Consider the following 25,543-nt stretch of genomic DNA (forward strand, 5'->3'; position numbering starts at 1 on the left):
AATAAAAAAACTCTTGTGTGTGATACAAAACAAAGTATTTAAAATAAAAATTCAATTAACTGAATAAAATGTAACCAAAAAAAGAGTAAATACTGAAAACAAACAATACTGAAAAAAATAAAGAAAAAAGATATGAAACGGAAACTGTTACATATTTATTTACTTAGACTAGCCATACATAAAGTAAAACTATAAATATACATAAAGGAACATTTGATACACAAACAGGATAATGGTGAAAGATTCTGGAAAGAGAGGGGCATTCACATAAGGAATGTACATGGCAGGGGCTGAGGCTTTCTTCAGTTTTATTTGTTCTGTATTATTTCCAAAGATGAGAACAGGTACATTATATTTCCATATCTTTTTACTGTCTTAAGTTCTTCCTAAGGAATAATCAATTATAAAAACAAATATTTTGATTGGCTCTTAAGCAAGTATTTAACTCTCATTATTGCCCCAGAGTTCATAAGCTTGGTTCCGTGTTGGTGAATACTGGACAGTGCAGACTCTGAAGGAATAGTGAGCTGTTTCCAGAAAGGTGGGATGTAAAATTAGAAGAAATAATCAGCTATTCTCACACAATTAAAAATATATATTTCCATCAAGCACTTTTCTGAAGTCAGAGCACAACCCAGATTCATGAAGAACTGATACTAAGCTCACTATCTCAGTGCCCACCCCTCCAAGGCAATACTAGAAGAGAAAAGGTGTCAAGGAAGGAAATCCTATTCCTATTAGTTTTATTATTTTGTGACACCACCTGGATAAATGGTAAATCACCTTACCATTCTCTTCAGCTCCAAATATTACATAATTCAAATGAATATGTAGAAATCGCAGTTAATATTCCTCCCCCTCCTCCTATCAATTGATTACACGTTATATTACAAGAACTTTCCAGAAATTTTCTCATCTTTCTTTAAACAAACCAATATGTTTATTATTCTATTAACTACTGTTATTTTAAAATGAGAAGACTAACGATCAAGTTGATAAGTTGTCTTTAACATGACAAGATATGTCATGAAATGTACTTAACCATTAGCAAGTAACTATAGACATATACTGGTAACAATGTAGAAAAGTAATTTATTATTTATTGATTAATTCAACATAATTATTTTCTATTTTCTCAATATGTCACAGCATGTAATTAGAGACCGTCAATAGCTTTAAAAAGTAATTCTGTATCCATAAATAATAAAATACAATATAAAGATCTATGCCACTATAGGTATCGAATGTATGTTACATACTGTGTACTAAGTTACCAGTCTACATAACTAATATATTTTACAGCTAATCCATATTATTAAACCAGAGGTATAAACTATTGTTAAGCTTTAAGACCTAAATAAAACTGCAAATAATCTAGCATATAACACATGTTAAATATTAAAGAGTAAAACAGATCCATCGCATGACATATGCAAAGGTGGACCCATGCATACACTCACATAACCACACAAACGACCTAGTTGAACTTAGACAGATGTTTTCTATTTTTCTACAGTATTTTGCATATTTTTAAAAGTAGAACACTGTATTCTATTGTTGCAGTAACATAAGTAGAAAACCAAGGAAAATTAAACAGAAAATGTGCTCAATGACCTCACAAATCCATTCAAATTTACTCTTAACCTCTAAATAATGTGTTAGCCCCAAATTTTTTTTTCCAAAATCTGAACACAGAGTGAAAATGCTGAGAGGAACATGCAGAATGTTCTTTAAGTGGTAAATCTAGGTGTTGCCTTTAGTTTTATGACTCTCATTCTCCTTGTTAACTGTGATACAAACATTGCAGCTAAGTGGCTAAGTGTCCTCTCTACAAGGTTCTTCAACTGAAATAACTCTACACCCTGTGGCGAAAACAAAACAAACCACCAACCATAAAGCACTCCCTCCTACTTTCACCAACTTTTCTCTATAGGCACCAGCCTGGATCTTTTATCTAAATGCGCCTGACCGATGTCTCTAGTCCTTTACCCCCAGCCTGTGGCAGTAACAGAGGAGACCACTTGTCATGACCTTCTAGGGACAGACCTTTAAAGGGCATATCTGCACTTTCCAGCACTAGTGTATCCTCCCTCTTCCTCAAATCTGTTAACCATCACATATTGTAAGTGTGTATAAAATGTAATGTCTATCAACCACTCTATATTGTACGGAATGTAAGAGAAAATCTTACAGTACTTTATTATGTTGTTTCCCTGTAAAAGAACTATTTGGAGAGTTTACTAGGATTGGTGCCCTAAATTACCAAGCCAATCAATCTCAGCTTCCAGTGTGACATTCCCAAAGGACGGAAGTATTAGGAACACCTTTGCAAAGCAGCGCTGTTATATGGAAAACTTCTTGAGTCTCAGGAAAATTAAGACTGGAATTCAGCCCAGGCTTGCCTGGTCATTCCCAGTGTTGTTTTGGCTAACAAGTTTGCTTAGTTTTCTCATCTGACTTATGAGAAAGTTAGACAAGATTATTTTACTTATCTTGAAATGGCAATCAACCTCATTTGGCCGATGGGAAAACAATATTTGGTTTAAAATAATTACAGGCAAAATCACAGAATTCCCTGAAATTGAACATTTTTTTGTACTAGAGCATCTGCTTACAAACTGGGTTCCAAGCTTTATCCTAAAGCCAGGAAATATGAAGACTTGGCTGAAACGCAAAATCACAGAATTCCCTGAAATTGAACATTATTTTTTTGTACTAGAGCATCTGCTTACAAACTGGGTTCCAAGCTTTATCCTAAAGCCAGGAAATATGAAGACTTGGCTGAAAAAAAAAAAAGTTAATTTAATAAATGAATGAAGTCTTTTTTGGATATTTCAGTTCAAGCAGCTTCTTAATTCATGACAAGAGCATGAAAACATGCATGCAAAGTGTCATGAAAAGGAGATCACACTGCATGTTTGCTCAGCATTTTCAAACAGTTGAAATAATTTTGCTACAGCATTGTGTTTTTAGAGGATAAGGAACAGCATGGGTTAGAGAACCACGGTCATTTACGGGAAAAATAAAACAGAATGTGTAAGCATGTTCTAAAACAATTCCCACAGTTGAGTGTATTTATGTTAATAGGCTAGACCGCATGTTTACTGAGTAGGTCAAAGTCTGTGTTATTATAAATCCAGACGAAGGCTAACTTAGCAACAGAGTCATCTGATGCTCTGTTATAACGTGGACAGTACTGTTAGCAACTGGAGTTGCTGAAGAGCAGAAAAATACACTCCTGCTTACCATTGTATAGAAACACATTTTATGTAACATTCAAACTATGACACTATGCTTAAACAACAGAAACACAACGTGCAAGTGAAACATATAGAAACCACTAGCAGAAAAGAAAGTGATCAAAATTTCAGAATCGTTAAGATTTTAACCACGTATTCAGGTGGTTTATGGCGGAAGAGAATTATTTTTCTTCTCTAGCTTCAGTCTGTTCTTAATATTATCGGTGTCTACAAATCGTGGCTAAATGCAGTGTCTATTTAATAATTAAAATTGGACTAGGATACTTGAAAACTCGGAGAGTCCATCTACAGATAGCATTAATTATTGCCAATAAATATCTTTAATAAATGGAACACAAATGTATGGAAAATGTTAGTCACCAGTCTATAGCCATTCACTGTGCATCCACTGTATGGTGTGATAAACAACGTATACTGTACTTCACATTCAGGCAAAAAGGAAAGCTATTTCTACTATCTCCCCCTAGATTTCATAGTACCTACTGCTAACCCCACTTAGCATGCCACTAACTAGGTCATGTGGAACAGGGCATAGGGGACAGTCACCAAAATCAGATCTGGAACATCTCACACTATTTTATATTGATTAAAGTGAGCATTTAAGGGAAAACTTACAAACTGAAAAGTAGTCCCCAGATGTGTAATTCTGGGTATTTGTATTGAAATGAGGACAAGTGACCTTAAGCATTTTGCTTTGTTGATGGTAGGACTGCATGTTTATGTTTGTCTGGAAATATATACATATTAGCTGCAAATACTCACCACCAGCTAGCAGAAAAACCCACTTACCCTTTATGCTTTAACTTTGCAACTCTTTCACCTGGGCCCATTGTAAAAAAGAAAAAAATCATTCTTATTCATTATTCCTAAGTGATATTTTTTTTAGTCATAGCTTTATTTTTAATTTAATTTTTATTTTATATTGGAATATAGTTGATTTACAATGTTGTATTAGTTTCAGGCGTACAGCAAAGTGATTCATACGCAAACCCAATAAACCAGAGGACAAAATGACGTTTGCTAAAGCAAGAAACAAAATTATTATTCAATACTTTCTTGCAGTGCACTCACATATCAATGCTGACAATGGACAAAATTCATACATGCCTATGACATATATGAAAATACATATATCTACGTATATGCATAAATATTCAGTGCCCCACATACTGGAAGGAAAACACTATCTAAAACTAGTCATGGGTACAAAAATTAAAAGGAGACACAAGCCAATAAGAAATGAAATAAATTGATTTATAAGATCTATATGTTAATAGGGAGTATCCTTCCCATCTTCCAGACTAGTTTGCAAAAAATAATAAAACGAATGAGAAAATGCTGACAAACATATTAGAAGCTTCCAATTTTTTTTTAAACATCTTTGTTGGAGTATAATTGCTTTACAATAGTGTGTTGGTTTCTGCTTTATAACAAAGTGAATCAGTTATACATATACATAAGTTCCCATATCTCTTTCCTCTTGCGTCTCCCTCCCTCCCACCCTCCCTATCCCAATCCTCTAGGTGGTCACACAGCACCGAGCTGATCTCCCTGTTCTATGTGGCTGTTTCCCACTAGCTATCTATTTTACGTTTGGTAGTGTATATATTTTAAAACAAATAACCGAAGCAAATATTTGATTGCTGTACTGAGGTTAAAATATTTTAAAATGTATTCTTTAAAGAAATTTTCATCAGAATTTATACATTGCATCAGTAAAATGAAAACCTTTTCATGTGAAAATTATCACAAAAATTAGTATTTGTATATATCTACATGAAAGATACTGAGGAACCAACCAGAATAAGTATATTTCCATTAGATCACTGACAAAGACAGAAAGTATCTCAAATAAACGAAAGTATGTAATTGGAGAAGCTCAGAGAAACCATGTAAAATTACATGAAGAGTTGTAAACAGGAAAAAAAATCTTTGGTGTTCCGTTCTGACAAGGTGCTTAAAAATGTATGCACATATTTTCTCATAATTAATGCAATACCCACGGACATGATTTTGTTAGGTGACAGCACCTAGAAAGTTCTGTTTTAGCATCTAAATATTATGACACAAGTCAATGCGTCATAATACGTGAGAGCATGTATTATTTTTCTCCAATTATAAGAACATTTTCAATGACATTCTGACTTACAAATGTCATTGAATGGATAACATTAAGAGAAAAGACCTGATTTAAACAACTCCTTCTAATGTATTTCTGCACATCTTTTTAAAACTGAATACAGTCAATAAACTTCCTTGTGTTGAAAATCATTTTCATACACTATTGAGATGAACACAAAAGCAACTGAAATGAAAGCAGGTCAAAGTGAGGTGCCTTGCCGATAGAAATGTCAGAATAAAAAAGTTCCAAAATCAAAGCTGACCATAATACTAGTACAAACAAGAGGACCTATAACGAATGCGCTTGACGTAATGTAGCATTGTGAAAAACGCTGTGGGGCCATCTCATCAAACACAATGCTACTTAATTATCAGAACAGTATGAGATTTTTCCCCAAGACACTGTATTAAATCTGCTTCTACCAAATAAAGCTTGTCACATCTTCTCTAGTTCTTATAATGTTTTCCTAATCTCTTTCATAAGTTTTACCCTTGAATGTTCGCCCTTTCTCTCCCGGCTTCAACATCCCTGACGCACAACTGCTCATTAAAATAAACACAGGTAAATCGAGGTAGACTTTTTTCAAAAGGAGGGGAGCTGTTCAAACGAAGGCCTGCACTTGAGAATCAAACTAACAGACATCTTGAGGTCTGAAACACTGAAATTAAAATAACCCCCTTGAAGTACATCAATCTGTACTTCCAAAATCACTTCTTTCAATGCACTGTGCTGCTTTGTACTCCCTTGAAGGTTGTATTAATGAACTCAACTACAGGCTTTTTTTATTAATTAGTAAAGTTTTAAAAATAAGCCTTTCCGCGGGCTTCCCTGGTGGCGCAGCGGTTGAGAATCCGCCTGCTGATGCAGGGGACACGGGTTCGTGTCCCGGTCCGGGAAGATCCCACATGCCGCGGAGCGGCTGGGCCCGTGAGCCATGGCCGCTGAGCCTGCGCGTCCGGAGCCTGTGCTCCGCAACGGGAGAGGCCACAACAGTGAGAGGCCCGTGTACCGCAAAAAAATAAATAAATAAAAATTAAAAAAATAGTAAAAATAAGCCTTTCCTAAATTGCCACAGTAGTTATTAATGTAAGAGTTATACTACCGGTGTTTACATAATTAGGGAAAAAGTAGATTCAGTTATTTTACTTTGTTCTTTATCTTCTCATTGCCTTGTCCAAAGGTGACTATCTTTTTCTCACTGAAGTTATTGGTGTCATACATGTGTCCTATACTCAGATAGTTATATGATGAAATCTCATTGTGATTTTCAGAATCGGTCAAGTGTTGACATAATAGCACATTTAGTCAGGGTGAGATTGACAGAACAAAAACATGTAAATGGAACCCTAATTCATGAGTATGACATAGCTTACTTCCTTATATTCATAAACCTAACATGCTATTTAGACATACACATTGAGTTGTGCATACTGTAATCTTTTTGTACATCTATAGCTGAGCTCAAATAAGTTCAGTACACAGACAACAACTCATGTCTATCACTCTTCGTTTTTTCAAGAAATATTTGTTGAGGGCCTAATTTGTGGGCAGGTAATGCTAGGCTCTGGAATTAAACAGTGGAACATGAAAAGCAAGTCCTCACTGTACTAGATGCCTGGGATTGCGGTACAAATTACCACAAACTAAGTGGCTTAAAACAAGAGAAATACATTCTCTCACAGTTTTGGAGGCCAGAAACCCAAAACAAGGTGTGGGCAGGGCTGCACCAGGTCTGGGGCCTCTAGGAGAGAATCTTCCCTCGCCTCTTTCAGCTTCTAGGGCTGCCGGGGTTCCTCAGCTTCCATGGCTCAGGGGCCCATCCCTCCAATCCCTGTCTCCTTCTCCCTGCATCTCCCTCTTCTGTGTTCCCTTCTGTCCATCAAATCTCCCCTGTGTGTCTCTTATAAGGACACTTGTCACTGGGTTTAGGGCCCAGCAGGATCATACAGAACGATGTTCACATCTAAAGATCCTTAAATTAATTACATCTGCAAAGACCCTTTTTCCAGCTAAGGTAACGTTCACAGGTTTGATGGATTAGTATATGGACATATCTTTAGGGGGGCACCATTTGGCCTACTACTAAGTTTAAACACTTACTGATTAATGACAAATAAACTACCTAAACAGGTAGTTAATATACCAACTACATTCCATCAAAAAGATGGGAAAAAGACATTTTTTCTTAGGAAACATTTAGGAAAGCTACTTAACCCAAGATGGGAGATGAGAAAATGTTTCCCAGGGAGAGCGTGAAGAAAAGTAGAAACTACCCAAGCAAGACTGAAGATGAAATCTATGCAAATTCCTAGAGGAAAAAAAACCCATGATATTCTCAGAAACGTAAAAAAGTTCAAAGTGGTTGGAGTTTAGGGAATTGGCAGTGAGCAGTCCGGTTCCTTAAGAATTTAAAATGGTAAAGGCATATTTAAGAATTTGAATTTTAAAGGCATCAATGAATAGATTTACAGATCACAGTGGCCTGTTGGGTTAAGCATTCTGGATCCACCGCGTTGGCTGCCCTCAGGGTAGATCAGAGAGAGGCCCAGGCTGGAGGTGGGAGGACCAAGTGAAGGGTCCCCTACAGAAATCCAGTGAAGTGTTTATGTCCAACCACGGTGGAGACAATGAGGATAGAGAGATTCGGATGAATTCGAGAGAGATATTTTCTGAAGAATTGCTAGTGCTTAGCAAATAATTGAATTTGAGAGTCGAGATAATGAAGGTCCCAATTATAACAAGTACCCAGATGGATGACGGTGAACTTCATTTAGACAAGAGACACAGGAGGAGAACAGGTGTAGGGAGTGGAAGGAAACAGGAATTTCATTTCAGACACTGAAAGTTTAAAATACCTGTTTCTAGATTTCAGATTGATGTGTGGACAATATGCTCAAAGGGAAATTTGGATTATACGTCACGATGTAGGTATTATCCCCTGAAATAGGATAACGGGAGTGATGAGGGTCTGAGTGAGTTGCCCTCCCTCCCAGGGCAAGTCCCAAACAAGAAGTAATTGTAGAGACCCTGAGGAATAGGATATTTTCAGGAGTCTGTTCAGGACTCTGGTGGATGTGTTTGTTTGTGTATGGGTGATGGTTGGGATGGGCAGCGGGGAGAGAACTGAAACAGGCATTTGCACGGTGAAGTGACATTACTCGCGAAGAATCACTCTGTGGTTTTCTGTTCTGCCTTCTTTTTCGTTTTCCAACATTGCTTTTCCCAACCTATTCTCTGCTCAAGTCTCCCAACCCACCACCTCTTCTCCTCAGATGAAGATTGTTTCAAGTAAGAGAGAGTGTTTAAATTCTCTCAAGTAATAGGACTAGTGAGAAGTACTTTTGGAATTAACTACCAAGAGGCTTCTGGTGACACTGGTGAAGGCAGTTAGCGTACGACAGAGGAGCTGGACCCAGCCTGAGGTGTGTAGAAGCAGGAGAAAGTCAGAAATCAGAGGCATCAAGTTTGATTATTAAGAGAAGGAGAGGGCTTCCCTGATGGCGCAGTGGTTAAGAATCCAGTGGTTAAGAATCAATGCAGGGGACACAGGTTCGAGCCCTGGTCCGGGAAGTTCCCACATGCTGGGGAGCAACTAAGCCCGTGCGCCACAACTACTGAGCCTGCACTCTAGAGCCCGCGAGCCACAAATACTGAGGCCGCATGCCACAACTACTGAAGCCCGCGCACCTAGAGCCCGTGCTCGGCAACAAGAGAAGCCACCGTGGTGAGAAGCCCGCGCACCGCAACGAAGAGTAGCCCCCACGCACTACAACTAGAGAAAGCCCGTGCGCAGCAAGGAAGACCCAACACAGCCAAAAAAAAAAAAAAAAAAAAAACATAAATACATAAAAGAGAAGGAGAAAGATAGGGCAGTAGGTCTAGGGTTGTGTGGCCCTGAGGGATATTTCCTTTGCTTTATTTTAGAAACCTGAGCAGTACTGATGTGAAGGATGGATCAAAGAGGAAAAGGCTGAAAACGAATGAGAAGAAAAAAGTCAATACGGGAAATTGCTAGAAAAAAAAGTTGTGAGCCATAATCTGGATAGAAGTTCCACATTTATCCTAAAGCATGTTGCATGGTGACAGGAGACGTGTAGACAACTGGGAAATAATGCAGGTACTTTTTCTGATTTTACGGCATGAAGTCTTGCTTCTCTCAATATGAACATTCTATGGTTTCAGTGAAGAATAAGCCCAAGCTGTCTGCTGAGCTTAATAAGAGAGGAGGAGGCCTGGGGGATCTAGGAGGGAAGAGGAGGGGGGCGGGGGAAAGCAGCTTTGGAAAACAGGGAAGAGAGCTAAACAGGAAGGCAGAGATCGATTCTTTCCTGGTAGTTTCGGCTTCATTGTGCCAGTTCGTACTTTTAACTGACAAAAGATCATTTCCCTTGGGGTGACACAACTAAGCGATATTTACTTTCTGATTACATAGTTTGGAAGAAGGTGGCGGCTGCCAGTATGACAAACAATAGCAACAAAGAACAAACAGCAGAAGCCTCGAGCTAAAAAAAAGGCTTCTCACATCTCACGGATTTCAAAACTCGGAAATGCAATTAGCCTCAACAGAATCTTTTTTTATGATGCAGAAGACTCGAGGTTTTGTTGTTTGTTTTTTTTTCAAGTGTTTCAAGGCTTCCATCCATTCATAGGGCTGAGAATTGATCAAATCAATCCCTGCATGAAATGTTTCTTTAAGGAAAACTTCAAAGGGAAGAGGGGAGGTAAGAAGGCTCTGAGCCGGAAAAAGGAGAGGACGGGGGTAAGGTGAGAGATTGGCTTGTATTTCTACGCTTTCTTGAATAAGATCCCCTTGGCGTCCCCGGTGTTTATCTTTCCATCCATATTTCATATATTAGAACTCAAGATCTTCACCTAGAAGTGCTGAGGATTTTGCAGAGCAAAACGTAATTTCCTTCAGCTCGTGGAAGAAAAGTTGAAAGTTTCTGAGGAAGTGAAGCGGAGACACAGTCCTGTTACATAGTTGTTAACCTGACACCCTCTGTTAAACTAAACTAAGAAATGATAAAATTCCCTCCACTGTGGAATTAGAGCATTTTTACTTCCCCTCACCTCCCAGTTTCATACAGTTGGCAATTACTGTGTTTCCAGGCAGTTCCTTCCTTGAAGCACTGGAAGAGGGATTAAGGCGACACTTCATTCCTCAAGCGACTATTCTGCTCTAGTCTGTAGCAGCCTCACTCTTGGTTTTTCCAATTCTACATGACCGTTGAAGGAACCAGAAAATAACCTTTAAATTCCAGTTACGTAAAATAATAAAATATTCAACCTCGAAGACCTTCTTAGATAATCCTCTTTGGAAGCTTAGGCTGATTTAATGATACGTTTTATAAAATAGTTTTTATCCCTTGAGGGCAGAGTACTTACTGAGAAATCAACACCATGTGGAGAGAAAGCCACGAAAAACCTGGGGGCAAGGTCCTCACAAGAGCACTGGTGTCAATGGATATGGCAGGAAGAACTAAGTTCCCTGATGAAACCTAGTTTGCTCCTGACATGTAGGGCTGTATGAGACCTTGGTTCAAATTAGGAAAACTTTCAAAGTAAGAGCTGTATTATTTCTGTATGGGCTACTGAGAGTAAAAAACTGAAAGAGAAAGAAGTTAAAAGTGCTTCAAATATTTTTTTTAAATGCAAAAATATTTATATCCTCATGATGGGTCTGTGAAAGAGATGGTGTAGGGACGTACTTTTCCTTTTTATCCAACCTCAGTTCTCTAGATTCTAACAGGTAATAATAGCTAACTCTTTAAAATAGCTTGCTATTTCAAAATGAGAAATGCACCCCAATGTTCATAGCAGCATTATTTACAATAGCCAAGATATGGAAGCAATTTAAGTGTCCATTGACAGATGAGTGGATAAAGAAGATATGCTACATATACACAATGGAATATTACTCAGCCATAAAAGGAAGAATGAAATGATGCCATTTGCAGTAACATGGATGGAATTGGAGGGTATTACGCTAAGTTAAATAAGTCAGACAGAGAAAGACCAATACTGCATGATATCACTTACATGTGGAATCTAAAAACTACTACAGACTAGTGATTATAACGAAAAAGAAGCAGACTCACAGATACAGAGAACAGACCAGTGGTTACCAGTGGGGACAGGGAAGGGGGGAGGGGCAATATAGGGGGAGGGGAGTACAAGGTACAAACTATTATGTATAAAATAAGTTACAAGGATACATTGTACAATAGGGGGAATATAACCAATATTTTATAACGACAAGTGGAGTATAAACTTTAAAAATTGTGAATCCCTATATTGTACAGCTGTAATGTACATAATACTGTACATCAACTTCAATTAAAAAAACAAAATAAATGTTTAAAAAATAGCTTGCTATGTGCAATCCGGTTTTCCAAGCATTTTATGCACATCAACTTATTTAACCCTCACATCAACTGAATCAAGTGAGAAATGTTTTTATACCCATTTTAGAAACAGGAACTCTAAGACTCAGAGAAGAGAAATAACTTGCTCAAGGTCAAACAGGTAGCAAGAACTGGAACTAAAACTAGGCAGCCTGGCTCTAACGTCCGTGCCCTTAACTACTGCCTGTTTCCTTTCACAGTTGAGTTAATATATAATTTTCTTGTGTTGCTATGGTCTAGGATATTTCCAATGTAGTTGCATTATATGGGACATTATACATAGTCCAACATTTTGTACTGGTAGAATAAACACTGTATGATCTTGATAAATTTTTAAGAAATCACTTTGCATTTACAATATAGGATAGCAATTTTACGTATTTCATGTTTGTTGTGACTAGTTAAGAACAGCTTAACATGGTATCTTATACATGGTAAGAACTCACTGTTATATAACTTTATTATTAATATAGTATCTTTTACTATTTTATTCTTATTGCTTGTATCATAATCATTTTATTACTTTTATTATTCCTAAACTATTTTGAAATTCTCAGCAACTGAAGACTATTATCTCCTTATCCTTATAATAAATACCGCCACCCCTTCCCACCATCTACCCTATCATCAACTTGATGCCTTGCTTTTTTCCTTTACTCCGTGTATCTGCTCATTATCTGCATTGATTTTGACAAGTACATTGTTGTCTTATTGGTCAGGTGGCTGCATGGCTTTTTGGCATCCTCATTCAATATTACAGTCTTCAGTTGTTATTATAGGAATACATATATAATTTCAATTATATATATATCAGATAGATAGATAAGATATAGTTTCCCATTTTACGGAACATTTCACAAATGTTTAATTACCTCTACAGATTAGTAAGACAACCGCATAGGGAAATTCTCAGACCTCCCTGCCAAGAGGCTCTCAAACTATTAAAAGCACAGGCTCTGAATTTACCATTTAGCTCATGACAAGCTTTCCTGCATCTCTCCTGCTTGTTTGCACCACCTGCATCCTCTTCAGTGGCCAGTTCCTCACTCTCTCTCTGCACCAGCCTTCTTCTCGCTTCCACTGTCTCCTGTCAACCAGGACCCCACATTCAGCCCTTTAATGTCAACGTCGATCCCACCGATAACTCTTATCGATTAGTCTTTCCATTTAATCTTTTACAATTTTGTTTAGTCCTCTACTACTCTGTGTAACTACCATCCCGAGAGTACAAGTAACTATCAAACCCAGTGACCTTTTCAGAGTCCTCACTTGCCATAAACTATGTAGCTGTTAACACAGATCATTATTTTCTCTTCTTATGGACCCAGAGGACATGGACTCAAATTTTGTCTTTGCACCTTACTTAACTGTGAATCGGGGTTCTATAGAAGCACCTGTCTCAATGAATCACTGGAGGATTAAATCAGTACAGAAAACCCTTAGGGCCCGACATAAATATCACACAAGAACATGTTTTCTCTACCTCTTCTAAACTCTAAATAATTAGAATATCTATTTCTTAAAAAATTATTTAATCCATCCCTATATTATAGGTGTCGTACATGCCTTTTCTTAACTAATAAATCGTAAGCTCATTGAAAACAGATTTCTCTCTTCACCACTCATTTGCCTCAGGGGCTACACAGCATTCTGCACATACCAAATAAACATCTATTTTATCAATAATGGACAGGCAGATCGATAGTGGTATACTTTATAAGTTTTATTATATCTTTATTAGATGTACACAATATTAAGTTTATTTACTACCTTCTATGGGTATTCTAAAAACTGAAAACATGGTAGTAATACTATTTGCTAAGCTTCCCTCAACTGAGTATTTATTATGAATCCATTTGCATATATTAATCCAATTTGTTCCCTCTGCTACCCTTTAGGAGGGTCTATCTGTGTCAACATATGAGGAACCGTGGTTCAAAGATGTAAAATGTCTTGCCCAAGAGAATGTATCTTGGAAAGTGGTGAGACCAGCATGAGAACCTGAAGTATCTGACTTCCCCTCAGCCTAAACCCAACCCTGTCTAATTTTCATAACAAGACAGGGCTCAACCCTGTAGGAATGAAGGCCTGCAGGAGTTCCAATCATTCTCTTCCTTTTCTAAAAGCCCAGCGCACACACAGAAAATGCTCCCGTGTACTGCTTGTTTCTTTGTTTCATGAATATCAATTGTATCGCTCTAATTCACTAGCGAGAAAATTAAGAAGGGGTACAACACCATATGCTTTTTCTGTATCCCCCTAACTCTACTGAAGGAAACAGTTACCCTATAAAGAGCTTCCTAGTTACTGAAGTAGTTAACAATCATTTCCACTCAGCTTTTTAATTTTTGTCTTCAGAATTATTCAGTGCCTCTGATAACCAAGACTTAAACAACAAAAGTTTAAGTTCTCAGACTCTGACTTGTAATTAATGTAGGGAAAAAAAATGCCTATATGTGAGCCATGGACTTTATTTGTTATAGCAAGTCAGGGTGGTCACTACAAAGAAATATCGCTGTGTTTTTCCTCTTTTATTAAAAGCCTCAATTTTAGAAAAATGTTCAGTACAATGTACCAAAACAGATCAGCTTTTTTGCAATAAATGATTATATGTAAAATAAAATTAACAACTTGTCCTTAAATACTGGGCCAAAAAATTATGGAAAAAATAAAGCCCTTTTACTTTCTAGACCCTATTTATTTGTTTCTTCAACAGTCCTCTCCCCCAGATTTAACGTCCCATGGCAAGTCCTGTACCACATTCATTGCTCTGCTGTGCTGTCTTGACATTGCCTTGCAAAGAGAAACCATCTGTAAATATTTATTAAGCAAACACTAATTACCTTGCTAAAGGCAATGATTGCTTATAAACGCTTATACTATGTATAACAAGGATCTACATTCATTAACCCTTATCATATGCTGTTCAAGATACAAAGCATTTAATCCTCACCATAAATAACAACACAAGAATGGTATCATCAGCTCCATCTGACTTAGAGAAAACTGACCTGAGGGAGACCCATGACTCGCTAAATGTCCCAAAGTGCTACATGCTGGAACCAGCCTAATTACTAAAAGAGAACGAGACAATATGGAAATTCTGCTATTTCTCCTCAAATTAAGTTCAAGTGGATTCTCTTGCTGGGGAGACATACCACATTTAAGGAAAAAGAAAAGAAAAAACAAAAACTCACTCAAACCTGAGTGGGAGTCCTGACAATTTGGTCCTTTTATTACAAGAAGTCCCCTACATACAAACAAGTTCCGCTCCGAGAGTGCGTTCGTAAAGTCCAATTTGTTCGTAGGTACAACAAAGTTAGCCTAGGTACCCAACTAGTACAATCGGCTATATAGTACTGTACTGTGATAGGTTTATAATACTTTTCACACAAATAATACTTAAAAAACAAGCAAAAAATAAAATATTTTTAATCTTACAGTACCGTACCTTGAAGAGTACAGTAGTCCAGTACAACAGCTGGCATACTGGGGCTCGCATCGAGTGAACAGGCAAGAAATAAAGATACTGTACTACCGCACTCTGTACAGTCCTGTACGGTAAAGTACACAAAAGCACAACCACTTGTACAGGATGCACGCAGGTGACAATGTACACCAGGCACGGGAGCTAACTCACGTGACCGGACATGTAAGTGCACGTTCGTATCTTTGAAAGTTTGAACTTGAAGGTTCATTATGTAGGGAACTTACTGTATAATAAAAAAGATCAAAATGACTGATAATAAATTCTCCTGACTGTGGCCTTCTAGACTTCAAGTACTGAAGTAACATTCCATTGAGGATTTGAGAACTTTAAGTAAATTCGAAATGAACCTCTTCTGCTCTCACTGAGGCACACCGTTCCCTGTAACAGAGAGATGGTAGCCACCACCACGGCCTCTGGCAGCCACAACTTCCTTGATAATATTACTGGGTAACAATAACTTGCACTATTTATAATCTGTGCAACTCTCACAGGCTAAATCCTTATTGTGATTTTCACACTTCTAGAGACACATGCACTTGTCTTTCTCTCTCCATATTTCCCAGAATTAAATTAATAACATTTAAATGAGCTTCAAACTCAGCTGATGAACAGTTTTTTTGCAGAGGCAAAGCAATGGAAAAAGCAAGAAGTTACAAAAGTACAAAAAAAAATTGTAGAAAGTGAAACAGTTGGGTGGATTTATTTTTTCTTCATAAGTGAGACCATGTGTGTGGATGCATGTACATGTATATGTGTGTTGCTAAATAAGTATGTGAAATGAATACATTTAACTGGAGAATACTGCCAATCTGGCCCATATTTTTTCCCACTAAACTAGAAGTAGAAAAGTAGAAGAACACATTGATGTGATTTACCTTAAACCCTAGGTATACCTTTATTTCTTCACCCTCTTTCTGGCCACCATGTTGGAGTTGGTAGTAACAGACATTAACATATTAGTTGGGGGTGGTGGGGTTCCTCACCAAATGTTTCTTGACATTTCTGGATGCCCTGCCCCTTCTTTTCAACTTTAGATAAAACCAGTATAGATATTTTTGTGCCTGTCTAAATACATATTCTCAGCAGCACAAACGTGTCTTATTTGTTCTTTTTGGTTATCTATTCAAGCATCACCACTACATTTTGAGCTAATTCAGGAATACTTAGCTCTGTGGGGTGATGGACAGAGGTCCTAAGAGAGCAAGTACCTCATTTATGAGTCTGTCTTCACCTTTGTTATGGTCTCCACATTTGCACCTTTGACTCTATAACAGCACTTTTGTAAACACATATGTAAAAATGAAGGAAGGAGAAGAATAACGTGATCACGTCTGGTGGTTTTAAGAATCTGAAGTATCGCCTCGTCATAAGCAAGCCAAGCAAATGAGAATGAGAGGCTGCTGGACCAAACACCTCCTGACCTGAGGATACACGCCACTTACACCAAGACTTATTTGAACTCTTTTCCTCTCTTTCAGATTATCCTGGGTGCACCTTAGCTGACTTTCATTTGTATAAAATGTTCCAAGGAGAGATGCCATTGCAAACTTCCCTACAGGTTGTCATGGCGACTCCTGACAAAACTTCCACACACAAAACTCAATTATCTTCTCTACACACTAAAACAGCGAACTTTCTTACCCTTCTGCCTATATATTCCACCCTTGATTTGGTTTCTCTTATAGAAAAATAAAATGTAAAGGAGGTTAATTGATTCAGCACAGCTTGTTCAGAAATGAACAGAGAGGGAAAAAAAAAAAAAAAAACTATCTCATTTTTTAACAGACTGTGAACATAAGATACTGTTCCATGCTGCCTCCCACGGGGCAAGGTGGTGAACTAATCATGTCCAGACCCACTAGGTCACAGCCAATAATTAAGGCACTTGGTATGGGGGTCTGTGTGTTGCAATCCTGGAGTGTGTCAGGACGGATTTTCCATAAATTCAAGAAAAGGTCCTCCAGCACCCTAATTTAAAATCTATATCTTAGCTAATCAAGAACAGTATGGCTCAAACCAATACATCACTTCACACCTAGTGTGTTGACAATGTACCATCACCCTGAGTGCAGGAGGAGTGAAAACCTTACTTTTTTTTTTTTTTTCCTGTTTTTAGCTCTTCCAATATCTAAGATGTTTGCTGGAGAAGAAACACAGACACTCTTGCAGCCTTATGGTCAGGGTGACAAAGAAAAGCATGACAAGGTTTGCATAAACTTGGCTCCAAATATCTGACATCTTCACATCACGAGATAAGTTTAAAATGCCACAGAAAACAGTTCTTGCCAAAAAGATGAATTCTCCCTCTCACAGGTGTGGTGTTGATGGATGTTGGAAAAGTTGGACAAAGATGCTGAGGAGTCTCAGGAAAGTTTTGTTTTGTTTTGTTTTTTAAATAATGGAGGTTAGGCCCCACATCTGTCAAGTACAGTTTACTTGTGGATCTGATTAAAAGCAAAATATTACATCACAGTATTTTCCACAGCCAAGATGTGATCTCAGGACCTACCATGCAAGCTTGATTAGCCCTGTTTTATAAAGAGAAATTCTGAAGTACAAAGAAATAAGAAGGTTCTACAATTTAAAAGTGACTTGGGTGTCTAGTGTTGTCTTTTGCTTTATTTCATATGGTAAAAAAACCAAGCCAAACAGAAGCTTCTAAAATCATCCTGAACAATTCTGAAAACGTGTGATTTAAAGTTCTGGGATTTCGATCCTTGTTTTCATTTCAAAAATTGCAAAACCCTCTTCATATTCTGAATATTATTGAATTATTATTCTCGCACTCATACTGAGAATTGAGTTGCATCTCAACTTAGTTGCTGAACTACTTTACAGCTGCTTTAAAAAATAATGATCTCTTTAATGTATTTAAGAAAAGATTGTGTTTTGGGGTCCTTTTTAGTTACCTGTACTTGCATAAATGATTACAAAGAGAGGTATAATAATGCTGGATGCAGTAGTTTTGCTCTAAAATATTGTTTTGCTCTAACATCATCCTACAGCACAGCTTAATTAAGATCTAAATACGTAACTTCAATTCAATTGCAGCTGAAACCAGAGAAGAGCAGCCATTCAAAGTTTGAAAGAATGAAATTAGGAATTACTATACAATAACTATACAGTAATCATTTCAGCTAAATATCGAATTCATTATCAACAGATGATTTTTAATACATGTATATATTTCTAAAACACATAAAGGAGATACCTAAATCATCCCAGTAACAACAAAAAAGCAACGAATATAACTCAACCGAAAATAACATGACAATTATGACTGATAATTTAATAACATCTCAACAGGAACTCTAAAATATTTTATAAAATCATTACTTTTATAAATTTTTCATAGAAATCTTAAAATTCTTAAGAGCTTAATATTTCTTTCTGCAACTTGATTCCAATCGTACAGAGTCCAAACCATAAAATTGGCCTCTTAATTATTCCATTATTATAACTATTTTTTTGCTCCTCATTGGTTGTGTGAGGGGGAAAAAACAAGCCTTTTAGGTGAACAATTTAGGGGTTTCTATTTCATATTTTTCCTGCATCACAGATGGGGCAAATATTTTAATATCATGGGAATTATTACACATATTACTTTTAGTAGGAAAGTACTATAAATACAAATGATTAACTTGTAATAGTATAGAAGACCTGAGAAAATATGTGTGAAATACTAAACATCATGACAATTAACACACACAGTGTCTATCCATGTTTGCTTTCTCTTTTACCTCCCTTTAATTTTTCTCAGAATATACTAAAACCGTTTATACTGAGCAGTAGACACACAAACTATTAGTGATGTGCTCTGATAAGATACAAGTGAAGAGGATTTTTAAAGTATTAGCCATTCCATTATGTCGAATTTCCATGAAGTATTTTCCTGCAAGCCACAGCACATTAAACTGTTTAAAACAGTGAAGGTTTCCCACTCCTGGGACCACACTTAGAACCAGGACTGCCCTGTCCCACAGAATGGCTGCAAAACCAGACTCTTCCTCCGGCACGTGACTGGTTTTGACTCCTTCAGTGCTGACCACTGCCAATGATAAGCACATTATCCCCTCCCATAGCATTTTACAACTTGGTGATAATATATAGTAAAAGATGGTTTTTGAAGGACAGTTAGCAATTAACCATGAAAACGTCTTTTTAAAAGAAAGTACTAAATTTAAATAACACATTACCCGATAGTCAAGTTACATGCTTCAATTGGAAACATGTATTTAGCTGACTTACTAACTTTGAAATGTAGACACATTAGCAAAATACTACATCACAGTATTAAGCATGCTTAATTCCTCATTGCAAGTCACTTTTTACTTGGTCAAGTGCATATATATATATATATACACACACACCCACATATATATGCAGATATATATATATATGACTTAACTTACTATCCAATACCTGTATAATGATGTCAACATATCCTAATTTTCTTTCCAGTTAGATTTAATAATAGAATAAAACCAATGAAATCTTATCTTTTCCTGTTTTACAATGAATTCTATCTTTCAGTAAGTGATTTCTACCTTTTCAACTTTATTTTGTATCTGTAAGAAAGTATTAGTTTTAAGATCATTATTTAGGCTAAAAAATACTGAAGTATGCAACTAACATTCACTTTACAGCACATACTGCCTTTTGTTTATTCTTGGTTTTAAAACTGCTACCTAGGACTCTCAAGCTGGAATGCTACAAGATCCCCATCAGTCTCAGGTATTCACTCTTCAAGGTATGAAACTTTGAGAAACAGCCCTTCTCTTGCTGCTCCATTCCTTTCACACCCACTGATTTTTCACCTGATATTAAATATCATTTGTACCACAAAAGAACCAGAAACAAGAAAACTGTTTTAGAGATTATAATAACAAGCCAGAGAGCTGGTTTGCCATACTTTATTTTTTTTATGCCATTGAACAAACAGATTTCTCATTAAGGGTCAAAATCAATAGAGCTGGTGGGAAAGTTGTAAATATATCATTAATAAGATTAATTAGTGTTTTATGTTAGCTATTCCAGCAAATAATCCAGATGGCTGTTAACTGAATTAGCAAAATTCAAGGGAAAATCATTTTGTTTTTGTCATTTTATCAATATTGGAATGGAAATCTTAACAATAGTAATTTTAATAATTAACTACTAATGTTAACAGAATCTCACCTTCTCTTAAGGGTTGGAGAAATAAATGATCTATACAGGGAAAAAAAGTTTCACATCCAAAGTATCCACCTTCTTTTTTTTATTGGAATGACAGAATATACTTCAAATCAAAGTTATACCCCTATTAGAAAGGATGACACAAGTCAACCGAAATGAAAGCATGTCAGCGCTTTCCTTCAGAATTCCAATCCACCAAAGCCCATAAGCAACTATTTATCTTTAAAGTTTAGAGACTGGTAAGGACTACTTGTCATAATGAAAAAGCAGACTACTTCCATGTATTTTACAACTAACCACTCACTGTGTAAAAAGAAATTCCACTTTATTAAGTATAAGAACGAATATTTAATTGCCATAAATAAATATTCCTGTTGTCCACAACTGGGCTACCTAAACGTCTTCTGTGTGTGAAAGGTACATAGTGTACATGGGTGATGACCCTTGAAATTAAGAACATCAATATTCCGAGGTGATGTACAGGACCAGCTGAAGAAGTGTTACATCCATATCATGAGGAAGGCTTCACTCTGTTGTTAAAAGTTTAATCGCAGAAGCTAGTTTATTAGTAAACAAAGAATTCAACAATATTGAATCTCATCAACATTTTGTGAAGGATATTTTGCTTTATTGTTAAGAATGATAGTTATTTTGATCCATGTTAAGATATGATGAGCGATGCACGCACTAAGGGACTGCATATTATGTGTGTGTGTGTGTGTGTGTGTGTGTGTGTGTGTGTATCCACTACGTGGTGTTTTAGACATGAAGGTAAGCGTTTAGCAACAAACTTATCGCCAGACTGCGAAACTGAACGACCTCCTTAGTAACTGCCTGAAGACCTCCCCACCGCACCTTAGCAACAGCAAAGGAGAAAGAGACTTTACGTTTCCACAGGGCAAAAAGCTGTTGCTAAGCAAAAATTACAACCAAAAATATAGAAAACTGTAACTTGGTTTTTGAGAACCCCTTCACAAGTTTCACGATTTAACTGGCTCAATTCGCTTTAATACAGACACGCAAACTCAGTGAGAAGCAAACACAATTCCCTGAGACTGAACTTGTACCAAGCCCTCTCCCACATCCCACAAATAAGCACGGTTAGTTACTTTTCATGCACTTCAAGCCAAAAATCAACCTAAAGATCAACGGTGAGAGGTTATGTCTTCCTCCTGGCCTCTCATCCTTCTTTTCTAGTTTATTTGGCATTTCTCCCATGTCATTGATCGCGACCTTAAAACGGCTACTTGCTTAAACCCCAAAGTGTCTGGAGCCCTGTAACATCAGCTCTGCAAAGACTTGGGAGCGAACCCAAGGATGCCGCACACCTGCTAGCTGTGGCCGCGGCTGCAACCTCACCAGCCTCACCAGCCTCCTGGGATCTTTCCCAGGTAAGCGCGGCACTTACCTGCTGCTCTCCGGGCTCCGTCGATTTCACCAGGTGTTTATCCTTGTACAGAGACCAGAGACCGATACTGGGCAGGAAAATTACAGCCACCATGAATAACAAAGTCATCTGCAGAAATCTCTTCTGTTTCCTCTTCATCGCAAATGATCACAGAGAAGAAAAGTTAAAGGAGATGGTTCCCTGACCGCCTCTTGTGTTTAAAGCCAAAGTCCTTTCCTCTCCCCTGAGAAGCACCAGAAACTGAGGAGAAGCTAAAAACTTTTGCTGTGTGCTCAGCACCAAGGTGCACGATTCAGAGGGAGTTGGGCGTCTGCAGAAGCAACGCAGAGTTACTTTCCCCCCAGAAAACTATGACGAAGGCATCATCTATTGGCTCAGAAGTAAATGACTTGACTGGGGAAATCATTCAGCCTATCGACCTCCCACTAAAAGAGCAACGGAGTAAATATGATCGTTTCAGAGACTAATCATAAGTTATGAAAAGGTCAATAGCATGCCGGATACTGAAGAAAACGGGGGTTTGGAGGGCTGGGCTGGCGAGGAGCGGGTGAGCAGGAGATCTGCGTGGGAAGCGGCTCAGCCCGAGCAAGTGGCAGGAAGAAAATGGTCCGCTCTTGACACTGAACATCACCTTTTCCGTCTTCCCTGGACGTCTCCTCCTGCGCTCCCCCTGGGATAACCCACCTGAACTCAAGTTCAAGTCCCTCCGCGGCCAGCGCGCTGGCGGGCTCCCGGGGGTCCGGGCGGGGAAGTGGGGTCCGGGGCAGAAGTGCTGTTTGGAGCGAGGTCCACGAACTCCCGGGCGCTCACGCACGGTGCCGACCACCCTCGTCCCCGGGCAGCGGCTCGGCGCCCCGGGCGCCCCGGGGCGGGAGGCTCCGGAGGTCCGTGGAGTCCGGCCGGGAGGCGGCGGCGCCGCACCGTCTGTGCTCGCCCGGCGCCCGGGCTGCTGTCCTCCGCCAAGTGCGCGCCCTGCCCATCAATCGCTCCCTCTCTTCGGCGACGCTCTCACGCCCTGGCGCTCCCGTTACCATCCTCTCCCGGCGACGGAACGTGCCCCGAGGAGCATCGCCGCACCTGGAGGGCGATGCTCTCACGCTCCCCGTGCCGCGGAGGGAGGGTGGCGCCCGAGCTGAGCGGGCTCGCGGGGCGCGCGCGCGCGCGGAGGGCGAGGAGGCAGGGGCGCGCGCTGCTCCCGCCGCCGTAGCCTGGTCGCCTGCCTGCGCGGGGACGAGGCTGTGCTGGCCACGTGCGGGAGCCCGGGCCGAGTGGGGAGGGCAGTCCCCAGCTGCCAGCTCCTATATAAGCCCGCCGTGACGCCGGGAAGCGGAGGACGGCGACGCCGCCGCGGGACCGGGACTCCAGCCTCTCGTCTACGCGACCTCCTGTCTCCGCCGGGGCCGTTCGCGCGACCTCGGACCCGCGGGGAGGCCGGCGTCCCTGCTCGCCTCACCCCGAAGGCGCCAGGCCCGAGACGCAGGGGGACAGGGTGCTGGCTGCTCGCGGTGTTTCCGCGGGCTCCTCTGGGGTGCCGGCGGGCTCGGAGGCAAACCGAGCCCGGCGGTCCCGCCCGGGGGCTCCCCGGCCGCCCGGCCAGGTGCGCGTTGAACCGGGAGGAGGACGTAGACCGCGACGCGAGGCCGGGCGGAGGCTCGGGCTCTCTCGGGCAGCGGCTTACGAAGCGACACCGCGGAGCCCGGGCGGCTTACCTGGGTCTGCAAGCGCCCGGGCCGGGTGAGATCGGCGGTGCCACCCCGACCGCACGCCGCGCTCCTGCTCGCCGCGGGGCTGCCTGTCCCTCTGACCTCGCACACCCCTGCCACGGTCCGCGGGCCGAGTCGGGGTCGAGCTCCGTCTCGGGCAGGAGGGCCTCCATGCTCTCCCCAGCATCGGGATGGACCACCGCCCCGGACCGCACACGCACGAACCTGTGGCCGCGTCTCCAAGGGACCTGCGGGCCTGGCATGGAGCAGGGGGACTCCCGGGCTCCTAACACCGGGCGGAAGGGGGACCTGGAGGAGACGACAGACACGCACGCAGCGCGCGCTGTGTCCGCCTGTGCGGAACCGACAGCAAACGCCACGGTCATCTCTTTGTTACAACTAGATGTGATGCCCACATGCTTGGGGGGGATGAGAAGGTGGGTCCAGAACGGAATTTTCTCCCTCTCTCCTTTCCTGCATCTCCTCCCCTCCCTCTCCCTCTCACTTCTCTCTCCTGTCTCACTTGATAAAGACGTAGATGTATGTGGGTGTAAAGTTATGCTTTCAGCTCCTCACATTATAATTTTAAAGTGTATCTGAACAGTACCTATTGACTGACTGCATGAATAAAGCTTTGTGCTGCAAATTTGTTTCCGTGAATTACCTGCATTTCAAAAGAATATATAAACACATTTAATAAATATGTCTGAATATGTCATTTACGTAAAGACCAGGTTCATTTTACACAAGTGCCACTTTGGAATCTGGAGAGCAAGGGATTTAATGCTTCACCACCACACACACACACACACACACACACACACACACTCCCTTTTATACCCTGCATTTTCTAACCTTTTTCTCTTTTAACAAGTGCAATTCTGAAGCATGGAACTATGAATTCTGGGAAGCAACATAGCAGGGAGAGGTTTGCTGGGATGATGGGTCCTGAAAGAAAAGATTTTGGAGGACTATTTAAGTATATTGGATATTTTCTGTCTTGGAGATAGAGTTATTAACAATTAAAAAGTAAAAGAACTCAAAAATGCCCTTGGACTTAGAAAATTTTAAATCCCTCACATTTTAAATAATATCAGTTTCTTTATACCAAAACCAAACAAGCACACAAACAAAAACACAAGTCCTGATCACAAACAGACACATCATGCTGGTTGCTAAATCCAGGATTCTGACTTGAATTGTGTTTCGTTAATGTTACACTAGTAAACAGTCCTGCAAACAGTACCCACTCCCAGCACATGGTTACTTACAGTGAATGGGTATAACTGTTACTTCCCACAGGAAGTACATGAAGAACACATGGCAGAGACTGGAAGCAGAAAATTATTATGTTCACCCCTGCTTTTACAGTGTAGCTCTAGACAATCATTCCTCTACCCCTCATTTTATTTATTTGTTTAGTTAGTTAGTTATTACCTCTTTCATGATTCCACATGTAAATTTCTAACAGATGACAAGGCTTCTAACTAAAATTGATATTTTAGGTTTTACAAACAAAAAAAACCCCTCTAAGTGACTTCTAATTCCTTTGTTCAGCTAATCCAGATTAAATACCAATATAAATATATATATAAAACTGACATATTCTTTTAAAATTGGTTATTAATATTGATTGAATCAAAATCCTTCTATCTTTAAAATTTGTCCTATAACCAGAGACCCCCTTGTTACCCCCGTTTGCTCCTCCGTTCTGTTATGACTCAACTGGCAACCTCAGGGTATCAAAGTACCATGTGCCTAGCACTGTGTTAAAACCTACGGGGACACATGGAGAAAAAAAAATAAAGCAATAACTGGGACCTTGAATAACTTACAGTCTAGTTGATAATGTAACAGGAAGGCAACTGTAATGAAGTGCCGAAGCTCAGCTGTTTGCATTAACTTTCACTTGAGCCAGGTTTAAGCCTTACCTTGAAAAATGCAGGAGGCTATTGCTTTAGTTAAGCTCTGCTCTAAAATT

At 39.5% G+C, this 25,543-nt stretch overlaps 1 protein-coding gene across 1 annotated transcript in view; it reads right to left on the minus strand.

Annotated features, from left to right (window-relative positions):
* The window catches only part of GALNTL6 (polypeptide N-acetylgalactosaminyltransferase like 6), a 1,130,106-nt gene extending 1,108,109 nt beyond the window's left edge, over window positions 1-21,997 (minus strand). Inside the window, exon 1 of the mRNA XM_024750526.1 lies at window positions 21,860-21,997. Coding sequence (XP_024606294.1) covers window positions 21,860-21,997 — 138 coding nt within the window. The remainder of the gene's footprint in view (window positions 1-21,859) is intronic.
* Window positions 21,998-25,543: the final 3,546 nt, after the last annotated feature.

The sequence above is a fragment of the Neophocaena asiaeorientalis genome, unplaced genomic scaffold (genome assembly GCF_003031525.2).
Source record: "Neophocaena asiaeorientalis asiaeorientalis breed wild unplaced genomic scaffold, Neophocaena_asiaeorientalis_V1.1 scaffold180, whole genome shotgun sequence".
Taxonomy (NCBI): Eukaryota; Metazoa; Chordata; class Mammalia; order Artiodactyla; family Phocoenidae; genus Neophocaena; species Neophocaena asiaeorientalis.